Below are 19,091 nucleotides of genomic sequence, written 5' to 3' on the forward strand. Positions count from 1 at the left end.
CTAATCCTGGCTGCGCAAGAACAAGCTATCCGCACAAATGCCATTAAGGCTAAAATCGAAAAATCCTCTGATGATGCCAAATGCAGACTTTGCAAAGAAGCTGATGAAACTGTTGATCACATACTCAGCTGCTGTAAAAAAAATCACGCAGACTGATTATAAATTGCGGCACAATTCAGTAGCGCAAATGATCCATTGGAATTTGTGCAAAAATTATAATATTAAAACAGCAACAAACTGGTGGGAACATCAGCCTGAAAAAGTCACTGAAAATGAGATGGTCAAGATCTTGTGGGATTTTCGCATACAAACAGATAAAATACTGGCGCATAATACACCAGACATCACACTGGTTGAGAAAAATAAGGTCACAATCATAGACATCGCAATACCAGGTGATAGCAGGGTAGCTGAGAAGGAACATGAAAAAATCGCAAAATACCAGGACTTAAAAATTGAAATTCAACGACTATGGCACAAACCAGCAGTGGTAATTCCAGTGGTAATTGGCACACTGGGTGCTATTCCAAAAGCACTGGAATTACATTTAAAACAATTAAAAATTGACAAAATCACCATTGGTCAAATGCAAAAAGCCGCACTGCTTGGATCTGCACGCATATTACGAAAATACGTTACGACATCCTAGGCCCCTGGGTGGGGCCCGACTAGTAACCAATGCCAAATCCGGTGAAACAACTGGCCGCTGTGATACAATTGTATAATAATAATAATAATAATAATAATAATAATAACAACAACAACAACCAGAAAACAACAACAACAACAACAACAACAACAACAACAACAACAACAACCAGAAAAACAGGCCACAGTTGAATTCTGGAAAAAATTGTGGGAAAATGCAAAGGACTACAACAAGGAAGCAAAGTGGATACATGACTTTGAGAAAAGCATTGGCAACAAACAAATGCAAGTATTAGAAATAACAACTGAGATGGTCAAAAATCGAGTTAAAAAGGTAAAGAATTGGACATCACCTGGAAAGGACCAATTATATGGTTTCTGGCTCAAATATCTGACCAGTTTACATGCAATATTGGCCAGGCAACTGAATGAAATTTTACAAAAGGGCCAAATTGATGAATGATTGATAACTGGAAAAACATACTTGATTCAGAAAGATGCAACTAAAGGAACAACACCTGAAAACTACAGACCAATAACATGCTTGCCAACAACCTTCAAATTACTCACAGGCATTATTGCAGATAACATGATGGATTATTTGGAAACAAACAACATCTTGCCAATAGAGCAAAAAGGCAACAAAAGAAGGAGCAGGGGCACAAAAGATCAGCTCCTAATTGATAAAATGATATTAGAAAATTGTAAGAACAGAAAAACGAACTTGAATATGGTCTGGATTGATTACAAAAAGGCATTTGACTCACTGCCACATAGTTGGATCATAAAATGCTTAGAAACAACTGGCATTAGCAAAAATATTACATCCTTTACTGAAAAGGCGATGAAACAATGGAGAACTGAGTTAGCAGTAGGGAATGAGATCTACGGAATGGTTAATATCAAGCGAGGAATTTTCCAGGGTGATTCACATTCACCTCTTCTCTTCATCATCGCAATGATCCCACTATCAGTAATCTTTAAAAAAAATGAAATTAGGCTACCAAACAGCCAAAGAAGCTGAAAAAATTTCGCATTTACTATATATGGATGATTTGAAATTCTATGGAAAGTCAGAAATAGAAATCCAATCATTGACAAACACAGTCCGAGTATTCAGCACCGATATTTCAATGCAGTTTGGCATTGAAAAATGCGCCACTGTAGCCATAAAAAGGGGCAAAATCACTGCATGTGAGGGAATTGAAATGCCCAATGGCCAATTAATTAAATGCAAAGAAAATGAAGCCTACAAATACTTAGGCATTCTGCAGTTGGATAACATCAAGCATGGAGAAGTAAAAACTGTTGTCAGGCAAGAGTACACCAACAGAGTTAAGAAAATTTTGAAATCTAAATTGAATGGTGGAAATACAATCAAGGCCATAAATACCTGGGCAATACCAGTTATAAGATACACAGCTGGTATAGTTAACTGGACACAAGCTGATTTGGACATTTTGGACTGAAAAACCAGGAAACTAATGACAATGCACTACAGTTTACATCCACGTGGTGATACTGATAGACTATATCTGCCCCGAAAATCAGGTAGCAGAGGATTAATACAAGTGAAGCAAACAGTTGAAGAAGAAAAACATGCACTGGCTGATTATTTAAAAGAAAGTCAAGAACATCTATTAATTGAAATAAAGAACAAAAAACTACTGAAGACCCAACAGACAAAACAAGAATACAGAAAAGATGTGATAAAATCAAGAATGGAGAGTTGGCAGAACAAAGCACTGCATGGCCAATTTCTGGAAAAAATAAAAGATAAAGTGGACAGTGAACAAACTTGGTTATGGTTAACAACAGGTACATTAAAGAAAGAAACAGAGTCACTAATCCTGGCTGCGCAAGAACAAGCTATCCGCACAAATGCCATTAAGGCCAAAATTGAAAAATCCTCTGATGATGCCAAATGCAGACTTTGCAAAGAAGCTGATGAAACTGTTGATCACATACTCAGCTGCTGTAAAAAAATCGCACAGACTGATTATAAATTGCGGCACAATTCAGTAGCGCAAATGATCCATTGGAATTTGTGCAAAAATTTTAATATTAAAACTGCAACAAACTGGTGGGAACATCAGCCTGAAAAAGTCACCGAAAATCAGATGGTCAAGATCTTGTGGGATTTCCGTATACAAACGGACAAAATACTGGTGCATAATACACCAGACATCACACTGGTTGAGAAAAACAAGGTTACAATCATAGATATTGCAATACCAGGTGATAGCAGGGTCGCCGAGAAGGAACATGAAAAAATCGCAAGATACCAGGACTTAAAAATCGAAATTCAACGACTATGGCACAAACCAGCAGTGGTAATTCCAGTGGTAATTGGCACACTGGGTGCTATTCCAAAAGCACTGGAATTACATTTAAAACAGTTAAAAATTGACAAAATCACCATCAGTCAAATGCAAAAAGCCGCACTGCTTGGATCTGCACGCATATTACGAAAATACATTACGACGTCCTAGGCCCCTGGGTGGGGCCCGACTAGTAACCAATGCCAAATCCGGCGAAACAACTGGCCGCTGTGATACAATTGTATAATAATAATAATAATAATAATAATAATAATAATAATAATAATAATAATAATAATAATAATAATAATTGATTATAAATTGCGGCACAATTCAGTAGCACAAATGATCCACTGGAATCTGTGCAAAAATTATAATATTAAAACAGCAACAAACTGGTGGGAACATCAGCCTGAAAAAGTCACCGAAAATCAGATGGTCAAGATCTTGTGGGATTTCCGTATACAAACAGACAAAATACTGGCGCATAATACACCAGACATCACACTGGTTGAGAAAAATAAGGTCACAATCATAGACATCGCAATACCAGGTGATAGCAGGGTCGCCGAGAAGGAACATGAAAAAATCGCAAAATACCAGGACTTAAAAATTGAAATTCAACGACTATGGCACAAACCAGCAGTGGTAATTCCAGTGGTAATTGGCACACTGGGTGCTATTCCAAAAGCACTGGAATTACATTTAAAACAGTTAAAAATTGACAAAATCACCATCAGTCAAATACAAAAAGCCGCACTGCTTGGATCTGCACGCATATTACGAAAATACGTTACAACGTCCTAGGCCCCTGGGTGGGGCCCGACTAGTAACCAATGCCAAATCCGGTGAAACAACTGGCCGCTGTGATACAATTGTTTATAATAATAATAATAATAATAATAATAATAGTTGAAAAAGAAAAACATGCACTGGCTGATTATTTAAAAGAAAGTCAAGAACATCTATTAATCGAAGTAAAGAACAAAAATCTACTGAAGGCCGAACAGACGAAACAAGAATACAGAAAAGATGTGATAAAATCAAGAATGGAGAGTTGGCAGAACAAAGCACTGCATGGCCAATTTCTGGAAAAAATAAAAGATAAAGTGGACAGTGAACAAACTTGGTTATGGCTAACAACAGGTACATTAAAGAAAGAAACAGAGTCACTAATCCTGGCTGCGCAAGAACAAGCTATCCGCACAAATGCCATTAAGGCCAAAATCGAAAAATCCTCTGATGATGCCAAATGCAGACTTTGCAAAGAAGCTGATGAAACTGTTGATCACATACTCAGCTGCTGTAAAAAAATCGCGCAGACTGATTATAAATTGCAGCACAATTCAGTAGCACAAATGATCCATTGGAATTTGTGCAAAAATTATAATATTAAAACAGCAACAAACTGGTGGGAACATCAGCCTGAAAAAGTCACCGAAAATCAGATGGTCAAGATCTTGTGGGATTTCCGTATACAAACCGACAAAATACTGGTGCATAATACACCAGACATCACACTGGTTGAGAAAAACAAGGTTACAATCATAGATATTGCAATACCAGGTGATAGCAGGGTCGCCGAGAAGGAACATGAAAAAATCGCAAGATACCAGGACTTAAAAATCGAAATCAACGACTATGGCACAAACCAGCAGTGGTAATTCCAGTGGTAATTGGCACACTGGGTGCTATTCCAAAAGCACTGGAATTACATTTAAAACAGTTAAAAATTGACAAAATCACCATCAGTCAAATGCAAAAAGCCGCACTGCTTGGATCTGCACGCATATTACGAAAATACGTTACGACGTCCTAGGCCCCTGGGTGGGGCCCGACTAGTAACCAATGCCAAATCCGGCGAAACAACTGGCCGCTGTGATACAATTGTACAACAACAACAACAATAATAATAGAAGGAGAAGAAGAGGAGGAGGAGGAAGAGGAAGAAGAAGGGTTATTCATAGTGAAGAAAATATATGTCACTGAAAATGGCAATAATCCGATTTTTCAACTGAAATAAGATTATCTGTATTTAAACATTTTCAGTTTAGCTGCAAACTTAAGTGTACCAGCAGTGGCACAAGCTCAAAACTTTAAAGTTTCTTTGTTGATGATGAGCATATAAAATTTATATCTCATGAACCTGTACAAGAATATGTCAAGCACTGTTTTGTTGCTGATATGCATTTTATACTTAACAAACTTATTATCAGTTCGAGGCTGATGATAGACAATATTTAGCTGGATTAATTGGGTATTGTGTACCATATTTACCAGTTTCTCCAGATAGTTAAATACAGTATATAAGATCTCCAAAATGCCATAATTTAAGTCTGGTTATTTGTGCCATGAGTGAAACGTCTGGGTTAAATTATCCAATGATTCATTCTTATTATTATTTTGGAATTTTTTTTAGCAGATGTAATAGTATATAGGAAAACCTTGGGAAATGGGCAAAGAGATACTACTTAGGGAACTATTAGGTAAGAAACATCATAATCCCCAGCTGCATAATTAGTACTATGTAGTGGGGGGGGAAATTTCAGACTTGCAAGATTGATGTCGGCCTTCCCACTATGTTATCTCTCCCAGGTAAATCATCCAGGAAACAGGACTAGATTAACTAATTTTATTTTATTTTAAGCCTACTTTAACTGACCCTTGCAAGTCTAAAGTACAGATGTCCTGCTGTCAGTTTTAATTGCTTGATACATTAGGGCAGATCCTTCCTAATTTTTTCTTTGTTCAGCCACTGATAGTTCCTGCCTCTCTTGTCTGGTTTATCATCAACTCTTCTCCTTGTTCCCTAAGGTCCTCCCTACATTCCATTACACAGATAGTCCAGACAGGAAACATGACCAAATAAAGTAACCCTACTTTATTGTAAAGCTACATTAACAGAAACTTGCAAGTCTTAAATTTCTCCTACTGTCATCTTTACAGCTTGATAATGTAGGGAGAGTTAGTTCTGAACCTCTTGCTTCACCCATTATGTTATGCTATCTCTTGCCTGACCATTCTCAAAGCAGCATCTATTTACTCAGTCTCCTAAGGCAGTGGTCCCCAACCTTTTTATCGCCGCGGACCAGTCAGCCTTTGATAATTTTACCGTGGCCCGCTGAGCGCGTGCAGGGGGGCGGGGCGTTGTTCGCGATGACACATTGATTGTTTATATATCATATTGTTTTGATTAAACAACTTTTATTTTATTGTATTTAAACATGCCTTACAAAATAAAATACAATTACATAAATATAAAGTGCTTTAATATGCCCCCCCCACCTGGACAGACTTATGTTCCTCAAAGACCATCCTGAACCCTCAACCCAGACCAACCTTTCTGCCCGCCCTCCCCCTCCCCACCACATTCGGCGGGCAAAGAACAGAGCGCGCGCGCGCGAATGCTGTGGAGAGAGAGAAAATAAATATATATATATATATATAACTGTTTGGGAGTAAAAGCGGGGAGGCGCACCCGGCCGGGGGGGGGGAGGAGGAGGAAGGAGGGTGGGAAGGAAGCTGGCAAGCGAAGAACAGAAAGTAATTAGCAAGGATTAAAACGACCTGCCGGAAAAAGGAGAGGGGAAAAAAAAAACACCAGATCTGACGGCTAGTGCAGCCTCCACCAGAGGGGCTGCAGAAACACACACCGCCAGTCCTGTCCTTCCTTTCCAACCAGTCTCTCTCCGTGCGCGCATACACACACAGACACACACACACCACACAAACACACACCCGCCGGCAGATATGCACGCACACACACTTTTTTTTTTTTGCAATTGGCAGAACTACGGTTTTCTTTCTTTAAAAAAAAAAAATTAAATGGAGGTGGGGGGTGTGTGAGAGAAAGGGAGAGAAGCGGACACATAAAACCGAGCCGCACTCGCGAACCACAGCATGCATCTGGGTGACAAAATTGCAGGGAGAAAGCAGGAAAAGCCGAGGAGAGAGCAAAAAAAGAAAAGAGCCAGACCAAGCGCGGCAGGGCGGGAAGGAAGGAAGGAAGGAAGGAAGGAAGGGAAGAAAGGGGGGGTGCGAAGGAGAATGTTTCTTTTGGGGGGGTGAGAAAGCTTTTTAATTATCTGGGCGAGGCAGAGGGGTGAAGAATACATCTCGGAGCTTTAGCGGAACAAACGGTGGTGGTGGAGGAGGAGGAAGAGGGTGGCGATGATGATTGGGGGAGGTTTGAAAAAGCAGATCCAAGCGCAAAAGTTACTGAGTCATTTCAGCGGCGGCCGGAACAGTTTTCTTGACTCCCTCCCTCTCTCCCTCTCTCTCTCCTCTCTCACTCTCTCACTCTCTCTTTCCCTGGCGATGGATCGGTGCGGGAGGGGGGGAGAGAGAAGGGAGGAGACGGCGAGGGAGGGAGGGAGAGAGAGCCGAGGGTGGGACCAAAGGGGGGGGGGAGAGAAATTCATTTAAGAGGAGCGGATTTAAAAGAGCGATCATGGCCCACGGCCGCTGCGCGGCCCGGTGCCAGGTACTCCACGGCCCGGCACCGGTCCGCGGACCGGGGGTTGGGGACCACTGTCCTAAGGTCTTTCCCACATACAAATACAACAGTCCTTGGTATTCTCAGAGTCTTCTCCAATAACAATGTTCAAAAGTGTCAATACTCTTTCCAGCTTGCTTCTTCAAAGTCCAGCCCCTCATACCTTCTCACACAAGCCAAATGCAGAAAGATTCCGTTAAATCAGACTAAAATCACCCTAGTTCATTGTTGCCTGATGTTGAAGTTTATATTCAGTAGCCAGAACAATACATATTAAAAGTATTATAATATCTATGGTGATTTTATTCCTCCTTTATCCCAGTTGAGATTCCTATGGTACATTAAACATGAGAATAACTTTTTCACCCTGAAAGACATAGTTTTAAACAGGTTTTATTCCTATTGAATTGGTGAATGCGTCCTAATGATCTTATAAACTTCCTATTGAAGCAGCTTCCATCTGACATAAAAACACAGTCCTGACTTTATAGCACTAACCTTAGTTTATTATATAAGCCACAACATTAGCTCATTCATTTTGCTGACGTCTCTAATCCAGGATTTACAATGAAAATTCTGTGTTTATTTAGCATTTTAAATCAAAGCAAGACTTCGTATTCAAAAGCAGAAGGAATGAAGTCACCCACTATATTACAATGCTCCAGAGACCAGTCTGATAAATCCAATAATCATATAAGTAAAATATGGTCAGAAAAGAAGAAAATTGTATAAGGGGATTTGAATGAGAGAAAAGTCTATTTTACGCTTTGCCATCCTATAGAAAGAGTTAATTGTTATGAATTTCTAAGTCCATCGTTTGAACTGCTAGAGTTCAACATCACCACACCACTAATTAAAGTGTGCTGGATTTATAAGTGGACATAGCTGTAGGGGTTCTATATGCCAAGCAGTGAAAATTAGAAGGCACAACAGCTTTTAAAAACTAAGACCAATATTATACTCCAGTGGCTCCACTGATGAATGTGCACATGAAGAAGCAGAAAGGTGGGGGTGTTCCAAATTTGCATTTGAAATTGTAGTATTATTCTGAATGACACAAAAATAAAACAGCCTGAAGCCAGGCAAATCATATCAAGAACGTCATAAGGATGAGGATGTAAACTTTGAACTGGGTGCCTTAGTTTGTCAAAGGAGTCTCGGGAACTTTTCTTTCGTATCAGGGTAATTTGATTACATTAAGGGGTGGGCTATCCAGTCCCATGCCAATGTCTTAGGTATTCATTTTGTTTCTTGCATATTGATTCATTATCATCCCACTCTGTGGATTTTTAAAAATGCATAAAAGTCTTGTTTTTAGAAATACTTTACCCTAAATTATGAGATTTTTATATGTATTTATTCAGCTAGAGTTTCCATTTTATTCTCATTTTGCCACTTTTTAAAGTCAAGACCTACAATGCAATACATGACAATGACATATCAAAGAACCTAGCGATGTGAAAACCAAGAAAAATGAATTTGTCTTATAAAGAAGAATATGAAGAACAGCGGGGTTACAATAAATTCTCATGTCAAAGTTACAATTTAGTGTAGCAGGAAGTGTGAAAGTCAATCCTTGTGGCACAGAGGAAAAGCAGCTTTCAGCAAGACACTAGAGGGCAGCATTGCACCTTTCCCTGTGAATTCAGGCTCTTGTACATCCACATACAACCTTACTTCATTCATTTTATAACCTAATTACACTGGATTGGATTATCATCACATTGAAATTCATATTGAAACCAATGGCTGAATATGACAAATCTGCTGTTGACATTTTGTTCAGAATTCACAAAACATGAAGTATGTTTTTAAAACTTGAGATCTTGACTAAACCTATTATTCATTTTTGAAGTTTCTACATGTCCGTGAACATTTACTTCTGTTTATTTAAGTGCAAGAAAGGTTGCCTAATTGTATCTGATTTCAAACCTCATTGTTCCGGACTGCAATATAAACAAAAGGCTTTTTCTAATAATACATTCTTTTTGCTATGTATCATATTTTTGATGTGTCCTTCTATCATTGTTACGACTGTATCCATGGTAAGCATCATGCAGGATTTTCCAGCAAACAGTGCAGGGCCACTTTTAACTGTAGTCCCAATTAACACTTTTAGGATGGCATGGGTCACAATGAATATGGTAATGGACAATTAAATACATAGGGACAGAGCCAGAATTTTAGATATACAATAGTTCTTTCTTTTTTAATTGTTTTTAAATGGACTAAATCTATCTAGGGCTTGTAGTACAGTTTTTATATAATTTTTTGAGTTATAGGAAACTGTTGCCATATTTTTTTGGAGAAATTATAGTTGGGGTGGGGTGTTTAAGAAATATGGTTCACCACCTCAGGTTGCCAGCTCCTGTTTTAAACCTCCTCTGTTTCCTATTTTGAAAATGTAGTTTTGTTTAAAATGTTTAAAAAGCTACCTCTTTAAATTGCTGTGATCTTCAGTTTGCAGATCATGATGTTGTATGTTATGAGATAGTTACACTGCACTCAGGTTCACATAGCAGTTGAAATAAACAGGTTTCTAAAGAATATGGGTACTGTTGACAAAGTAAAATACCTATAATGTAAAATAAATGTGTACAAGTATCACGATAGTAGTTTTGAATGGAAGTTTTTTGTCCTTCTATTAAAATTAGTTATTGTTATACTTCAAAATTCATGTTAGAGCATTGTCACAATGCACCAGCTTTAAAAGTAGGCTTTGACTGAAACTTTGTTGTGTAAGTGCCAGTAAAACAAATACTATTTTAAAGAGGAGTGGGTGCTGCATCTATCTTTCATTTTATTTAAATGAGGCTTTACCCCAAAAGCTTCTCTTGAATTCTGCATGTTATTTTATCATGTGCAGATCTATTACAGTACACTATCTATGAGGGTATATTTTGGGGGATAGGGGCAATATCTGGCTCAAAACAACCATTTTCAACAAAATCAAGGAATGGCACTATGAAGGTAATATTTTCCATTTTCAGCAGGTTTTCTTAGTCACCATAAAATTGAGTATTGTAATAATTATAGTTCCAGCCCTAGTCAGTATTTGTCTAATGGAAAGCCTGAAAGGTAATCCACCCCCTGCTAGGGTCTAAAATTGGGGGAAAACAGAAAGGGCATTTTCCAAATATGAAAGACCCAATGTCAGTTATAGGGAATGTCTATAAGTATCCATTTTGCCTCATATATATAGCATGTGCAAGAAATATACTCTTTACAAACTACTTCAATTTTAGGCAACTAAAATAATTTCTGTTTCGTAGTGAGTCCTGAATGGTGTTTGCCAAAGAAGCAGTAGCCAGTATTAAATTAAGGAGCCAAATGTACTTAAAAAATAATAGAGAATAGAAAACAACAACAGTCTCATATATGAAAAATAGAAGAGAGTGCATATGTTCACATCAGAGCTGCATTTTAGAGTAGAATTAAAAATTGAAAATGGACTTGCAATGGATGGAAATGTATTTTTTATGAAAATGTATCATTAGCATTTGCAGGTATCATTGGCTAAGACACTGAGCTTGTCGATCAGAAAGGTCAGCAGTTTGGCAGTTTGTATCCCTAGCGCCGCTTAACGGAGTGCGCTTCTATTACTTGTCCCAGCTTCTGCCAACCTAGCAGTTGGAAAGCATGTAAAAATACAAGTAAAAAAATAGGAATCACCTTTGGTGGGAAAGGTTCCGTGTTCCTTTGGTGTCTAGTCATGCAGGCCACATGACCACGGAGACGTCTTCGTGGCCAGACAATGTTGGCTCTTCGCCTTTGAAACAAAGATGAGCACCACCCCCTAGAGTCAGGAACGACTAGCACATATGTCCAAGGAGAACCTTTAACTTTGCCTTTTAAGGATTCTTTAAAAGAATATTATATGGTTGCATCGTACATAAGATGATTTCTCTGACATCAGCATCCAGTTACAAAAAAGAAAATATACTTGCTGTTATATTTACCATTCAATCTGAAGTTTTGCAATAGATATTTCTATTAAAAGACACCTTCTGATTATTAAGCCGGCATCCAGCAGAGAAGAGAAACCTGCCCTGGTAGATTTGTTCATTTTTTTCGTGGATGTATTCTTCAAATATTGTTTTCTTGGTATTTATTTTGTAACATCTCTTTGTGAAGGAAAAATAAAATAGGTTTGTGGAGAAAAAATGTACATAACTTGTATTAAAAGTTTTGTACAGCATATGATGGGTGGCATTTCAAAAGTATGTGATACAAGAAGTCAAAGGATTCCTGATTGTAATAAAGGGTTATGGTAACCAAGCTGTTTATTTTGCCCTAGTCAATTTGAGGGTAAAAGAAAAGTGCTATTAAGCTATATGTTGTTCATAGACTGCAATTTTCATATTTTTGGTGTAGAACTTCAGTATATATTGTTATTTCCTTTACTGTACATAATAACATGATTCACCAATTGACAGATTAAATTATGGGGCTGGAACCATTCATAAACATCCATTTGTTTGTTAAGAAAAGATTTATATAACATATTTATTTCATTTCTGCACCAAGACTTTTTCATTCTTTATTTAGCAATCAGCATTTTCTGGTTGAGTGATAGCATACAAAAGAGTTTATATATCTATTTCTTCCTTATTCTAGATTTCAGAAATATTGGTCCAGAAATTAAACCAAAATGCCATTCAGTTTGACTTAAAACCTGGAGTTAGAATCCTTGTTCATGCTGCTCATTTAATAGCAGGTTGGTGCTGATTCTTTAACAATTGAGCTAGCATTGCTGAAACAGTTAATTGGCAATGCTTTCATGATAGAATTGTAGATTTTTAATGTTCAGAATATTTTTCTACTTTTATTTTATTGACATGTATTTAAAATACTTCTTTGTGATAAAATGCAATACAATACATAGCTAAAGTTCTATTACATTTATTGAGACTTAATCACAGCTAATGTCCAGAATATTAGAAAAGGGAAAATGCTGTGAATGGAGGTAGTCCTCAAGATTTAGTGGTAAGAGATACCTTTACAAAGAAATATGCTACATAATTTTTTTAATTCACTTCATGGTTTTGATAACTACCAGCAGTTCTTTCTATTTCTTCATCTTAAAAAAATCAAATCAAGAAACCAAGTTGTGAAAATGTAGCTGAAATTAAACATGTGTATCTCATTGGCTCCATAGGTATGGTACTTTTGTATAAAAGGATAGAAAAGTACATCATTCACCAAATTTTAATTCTACGAAGATGCAATTTATTCATACAATTTAATTCAAAAGTGCTAGAACAAATGTACTTACAATGATGACTACCTAAAAAGAGAGATACTTTTTTATTCCAGAGACTGAATTAAAACACCCCATGAGTGCCTATCTACATTGCAAGCAGTATATTCATTTTTGTTATTATCTTTGGCTATTTTAATACACATGTCCAGAAAAAGTTAACCTAAACCGTCACAACTATAGCAGATTAAAAAGGGGTTTTGTTTCTTGATATTAACATTCCTTGAACTTCATCTGCAATAGGTAATCATCTGAGAACTGAAGCCATATGAATCACTAACCATCTGCCATAACCAACTTAAATAAATCATTATTGACTTCTATTCTGAAAAGTTTGTAGTCTGTGTATCAGATGTTAAGACTATAGAAGCATAGAAGTGCCCTAGTGCAGAAAAGACAGATAATTGTACAGATTGTTCAATAAGAGTGCAACCTTAGTTGGAAAAGTTCAAGAACATCAGTGATGGTTTGTTTAAAAAAAGTCATTCTACACTTTCTTTATGTGCCTATGGCTGAATATACTATTGTCTAATTTTTGAAACTTCTTTTTAATTTTTTATAGCTCCACTCATAGATGTCACGCCTAGCCATAGTGGTTCAGCCATGCTAATGTTACTGTCTGTAGTATTTGTGGGATTGGCAGTATTTGTAATTTACAAATTCAAAAGGTATGTGAGTTTTTTTCCTGACTTTCTTTCCATCCTTCTAGCCGTGTGAAAGCATAATTCAAAGAGAGCCTTAGCATACACATAGCAATGATGGTTTTTGTTAATGTTTTAGGAAGATTCCGGGCATTAATGTTTATGCACAGATGCAGAATGAGAAAGATCAAGAGATGGTCAGTCCAGGCAGTCAAAGTGAAAGCATTCCTAATGTCCCTCAGAGGGAGCTGATGAACCCACAGCAACTAGTAGATGAGAAGTTGGATACCAGCCCATAGGTAAATAAACTAAGCCAGCCAATAGCTGGTCAAAGTTTGCATTCTGATTGGCTAAAACTATTCTGACTTTTCCAACCTCTTCTGCTAAAACACTCAATATTCCCACTGATCTATTAACACATCTAAATTTCTCTAAATTAACACAAATATTCTTTACCCCACCTCTTCTAATTAATGAATCAGAAATTATGAGGTAACATTTTATTTTTATTGTAGTAAATGTCACAATAGTTAATTAGGGCTATGGGGAAAAAATATTCTACCATCATAAATACCTTTATTCAAGGAAACATTTCTCCATTTTTGGTTTATATTTTGTGGCCACAAAATCATCTTTCAATGAACTTTTTTATGTTTTATGACATATGCCACTCAGTCACTTACTGAGATGTTGTAAGTAAACAAGCAAACAAACAAACGTACACTAATCACTAGACAAAATATAAAATTCTCCTTTATGGTATCATGACAAATTACTAGCTATCATTATTACAATACTAGCTGAATTTATTTTTCTATTTTTATTCTTTTATATATATCATACCTTTTATGCAATCTCTCACAAGAATTAAACTGAACACAAATGGAAACCATTACAATTAATACAACAACAAAGGTATTTTATTCAAAAATCTTTGAATAAAAAATTGTGCTTTCTAAATACCTTTGCACAGTCACTGCAGTATATCCCATCACATATGTTTCTCAAACTTGGCAATTTTAAAATGCATGGACTTCAACTCCCAGAATTCCCAAGCCAGCATATGAGCCTCCTAAAGACGGACATCTCCTTATAGTTTTATTGATTTGTGCAATCCTGCAAAAAAAAGGATAATTTGATAATTAGTAAGGCTAACTAATTTAGGATGTTAACAATAGTCATTATTTTATATTTCAGCCAGACATATATTTACAACCATGGTAAACTTTAAAAAGTAGTTATAATATAGCTTCTCCAAATAAGTCTAAGAGACCAACTATTATTTCAGTTTCAATTAGAATTTCTGAATTTCATATAAAGGCAGCTGTATATTAACGAAGTTTGGATAAACTCTGAGGAAAGCTTTACTGGAGGTGAGTTTGCCAATGCACTACTTTCAAATTCTTTGCTGCACATATTAGCATGACATGGCCTTTTAGAACATACAATGAAGGGTACCTTGGAGGTGTCCTAGTCAAACCCCTTGCTCAAACAGGACTGAGATTCAGATTCAGATTCAGAAGTTTATTTGTATGCCGCCCTTTTCCCTGGGGGTACTCAGGGCGGCTCACAATCCGAAAGGGAAGAGGGGAAAAACAAACTTTTACATATACGACAATACATAATTAAAAGCACAACATTCATACCATTCGGGCGGGTTACAATCTTAGCCCCAGGCCTGATGGGATAGCCAGATTCGGAGGGCTGTGGGGAAGGTCTGGAGGGTGGTGAGGGTACGAATCTCCACGGGGAGATCGTTCCATAGGGTCGGAGCTGCCACCGAGAAGGCTCTCCTCCGTGGTCGCCAGTCGGCATTGGCCTGCAGATGGAACTTGGAGGAGGCCCAATCGGTGAGATCTAATAGGTCGTGTGGAGGTAATTGGCAGCAGGCGGTCTCTCAAGTACCCAGATCCACTACCATGGAGGGCTTTATGAGTGACAAGTAGCACCTTAAAGCGTATCCGGAGATCGACAGGTAGCCAGTGCAGCTCGCGGAGGATAGGTGTTATGTGGGTGAAACGAGGTGCACCCACAATCGCTCGCGCGGCTGCATTCTGGACTAGCTGAAGTCGCCGAATACTCCTCAAGGGCAGCCCCATGTAGAGCACGTTGCAGTATTCCAGCCTAGAGGTCACAAGGGCACGAGTGACTGTTGTGAGAGCCTCCCGGTTCAGGTAGGGGCGCAACTGGTGCACCAGGCGAACCTGGGCAAATGCCCCCCTGGTCACAGCTGACAAGTAGTGTTCAAAAGTCAGCTGTGGATCCAGGAGGACCCCCAAGTTGCGAACCCTGTCTGAGGGGTGTAATGTTTGACCCCCCCCAGCCTGAGAGATGGAATACTTGCCAAATTGGTGGGAAGGAAACACAACAGCCACTCGGTCTTATCTGGGTTGAGCACGAGTTTGTTGGCCCTCATCCAGTCCCTAACGGCTTCAAGTCCCTGGCTCATCACGTCCACCGCTTCATTGAGTTGGCACGGGGCAGACAGATACAACTGAGTATCGTCCGCATACTGATGGTATTTTATCCCGTGCCGCCGAATGATCTCACCCAGCGGTTTCATGTAGATGTTGAAAAGTAGAGGGGACAAGACCGAACCCTGCGGCATGCCATATGTTAGGGGCCTAGGGGTCGATCTCTGCCCTCCAACTAACACCGACTGCGACCTGTCCGAGAGGTAAGAGGAGAACCACTGCAAAACGGTGCCTCCCACCCCCACCTCCCGCAGTCGTCGCTGAAGGATACCATGGTCGATGGTATCGAAAGTCGCTGAGAGGTCAAGGAGAACCAGGATGGAGGCATGGCCTCCATCCCTGGCTCTCCAGAGATCATCGGTCAATGCGACCAAAGCGGTTTCTGTGCTGTAGCCAGGCCTGAAGCCGGACTGGAATGGGTCAAGATAGCTAGCTTCCTCCAAGGACCGCTGGAGCTGAAAGGCCACCACCTTCTCAACAACCTTCCCCACAAAGGGTAGGTTGGAGACTGGACGATAATTGTTAAGAACGGCTGGATCCAGAGATGGTTTCTTCAGGAGGGGCCTCACCACCGCCGCTTTAAGTGCGGGGGGGGGAAGACCCCCTCCCGAAGGGAGGCGGTAACAACCGCCTGGATCCAGCCCCGTGTCACCTCCCTGCTGCTAGCAACCAGCCAGGAGGGGCACGGGTCCAGTACACATGTGGAGGCACTCACAGCTCTCATGGCCTTGTCCACGTCCCCCGGGGCAACATCCTGAAACTCAACCCAGCGATGGTCAACCAGATTATCCCCCTGTGCCTCGGCTGGATCTGCAGAATCGGAGTCCAACTCCAACCGAAACCGAGCAACTTTGTCCGCTAAGAACTGGACGTACTCCTCAGCCCTACCCTGCAGGGGATCCCCCGTATCCCTCCTATTTAGGAGGGAACGGGTTATCCTAAACAGGGCGGCTGGGCGAGACTCAGCGGAGGCGATCAAGGTGGCAATGTAAGATCTTTTTGCCGTCCTAATTGCCCTGATGTATTCCTTGATGCACAATGTTAAAAGTGCTCGGCTCGATTCGGATTTGTTGGATCTCCACAAGTGCTCTAGGCGTCTCTTCCGGCGCTTCCTCTCCCGGAGTTCCTCGGTGAACCAAGGAGGTCTCCTGGATCAACTGCCTCAGAGTGGCCGTAGTGGCGCAATCCGGTCAAGAGACTCCGACGCTGCCGAGATCCAGGCAGCAACCAGAGTCTCCACCGAACTGTGGGCGAGAGTATCAGGAATAACCCCAAGCTCCGTCTGGAACCTCAAGGGGTCCATAAGTCGCCTGGGGCGGAACCACCTCGTCGGTTCCTCCTCCCTACAGTGGAGGTTTGGCCTCCGAAAGTCAAGCCTCAGTAGACAATGGTCTGACCACGACAGGGGTATGATCTCACTGCCCCTCAGACCAAGATCACAAGTCCACTGCTCCGAGAGAAATACGAGGTCGAGCGTGTGACCCGCTGAATGAGTTGGGCCCCGAAATACTTGGGTCAAGCCCATGGCTGTCATGGAAGCCATGAACTCCTGCGCTCCATCAGAGTGTTCACCAAGCGAAGGCAGATTGAAGTCCCCCAGAACCATAAGCCTGGGAAACTCAACTGTCAGCTCGGCTACTGACTCGAGGAGCGAGGGGAGGGCTGCTGCAACGCTGTTGGGAGGCAGGTACGTTAACAGCAAACCCACTTGACCCTTGAGGTCCAACTTCACCAACAGGGACTCACACCCAACAAGCTCCGGAGCAGGGATCCTACGAGGTACTAAAGACTCTCGGATAACAATCGCCACACCTCCACTCCTTCCCTGGGCTCTCGGCTGATGAAGCACCTGAAAGCCTTCTGGGCACATCTCTACGAGGGGGACTCCTCCCTCCGGGCCTAGCCAGGTTTCATTAATACATGCCAGGTCTGCCCCCTCGTCTAAAATTAAGTCCCGGACGAGGGGAGCCTTGTGAACAACAGACCTGGCATTTAGCGACAACAGCCTGAGACCAGGGTCCTGATTACTCGCGCCATCTGGCCTTGGAGTGGGACTCATAGGGCCGGAAGGAGGGATCTCTATGATGTAGCGAGCCCTCCTTCCCCGGTAATGGCCAGCCCTAAAGTCCCCGCCATATCTGCCCCTCCCTGTTACGACCGTGATGCTCCGGCCCACTCCCGTGTCCGTGGTTCCCCCAACCACCCCTATAGCTCCCGCGTTCCCCGGCAGGCCCTCCAAATCAAACACACTCATTTGTTCACTCAGACAATCCCCACGTGGTAATTAAAACACATAAAAATACAATAGTAATAAGGTAATAAAAGTGGGCCATTCATTCAATCACAAACAAATCCCATGCACTCACCATACCAGTTAAAATTGCGCAGTTATAATGTGTAGTAATATGGAAAGGGGGGAGGGAGAGGTAATCCGCTCCTCTCCCTTCCTATGTCCTGGAGAGACGTCCTTGGCCATCAGATCAAAAGTGCGTGACATATGACGCGGCCGTATACAAGCAGGATTAGGTGTAAAAATCCAGAGTTCATAGGCGGCAACCATTCAGTCTCACCCTTCCAATGAAGGTCAGTGGGCTGTATGTTTAAAAGTCTCCTTCCCCAATCTGGGGGGCCAAAGTTTGGAGCTGACCTGTGCCACTCTAGCAGATGAGGGGAGTGCTGATGTTTTCGGAGCTCAGTCCTCGCCACTGCAGCCGCCATCCTCTATTGCTCCCACGCCAGCTCAGCCACAATCCTACTCCTCCTAATGGCTAAGCAAGAGGCCAGGAGCAATGTCCGGGGGAGGCTACAATGACGCAGGGCTCAGTTCAGGGGATCATCCTCTTCCCTGCCCGAGTAAGCACATCAGTTAGCCTAGGACGGCCAGGTCTTTTTCTAGGGGCCGTAGGAGCAAGGCAGCAGATAGCAGATAGCAGGATGGGCAACAGATAGCAGGGTGAGCAGAGATAGAACCGAGGGGGGGGGGCGTCTGGGGCTGCGGCAAACACAGTCATTTAGTCCGTCGCTCCGCAGTCTCAATACAGCCTCCAACAACCCCCTTTTTTTAAGATGGAAAGTTAGATTGAAAATTAAACCCTCCAGGCTCACCAGTCACCAGGGCTCACAGTCACTTGGCTCAAGCAAGCTCAAGCAGGCTGGCCAGGGAAGAGGTGTCCAAGATGTAAATGCTGCGAATCAGCTATTTGGCGCCGCCATCTTTCCCTCCACGCTTTCCTTCCGATTTCAGCTGCTGCC

The 19,091-nt window shown here is 40.9% G+C and overlaps 1 protein-coding gene across 1 annotated transcript in view; it reads left to right on the forward strand.

Annotated features, from left to right (window-relative positions):
• SORCS1 (sortilin related VPS10 domain containing receptor 1) overlaps positions 1–19,091 on the forward strand; it is a 611,780-nt gene that overhangs the window by 590,097 nt on the left and 2,592 nt on the right. Inside the window, exons 24-27 of the mRNA XM_032225618.1 lie at positions 12,082–12,181; positions 13,287–13,392; positions 13,505–13,656; positions 16,191–16,199. Coding sequence (XP_032081509.1) covers positions 12,082–12,181; positions 13,287–13,392; positions 13,505–13,656; positions 16,191–16,199 — 367 coding nt within the window. The remainder of the gene's footprint in view (positions 1–12,081; positions 12,182–13,286; positions 13,393–13,504; positions 13,657–16,190; positions 16,200–19,091) is intronic.

Source organism: Thamnophis elegans, chromosome 10, assembly GCF_009769535.1.
Source record: "Thamnophis elegans isolate rThaEle1 chromosome 10, rThaEle1.pri, whole genome shotgun sequence".
Classification (NCBI taxonomy): Eukaryota; Metazoa; Chordata; class Lepidosauria; order Squamata; family Colubridae; genus Thamnophis; species Thamnophis elegans.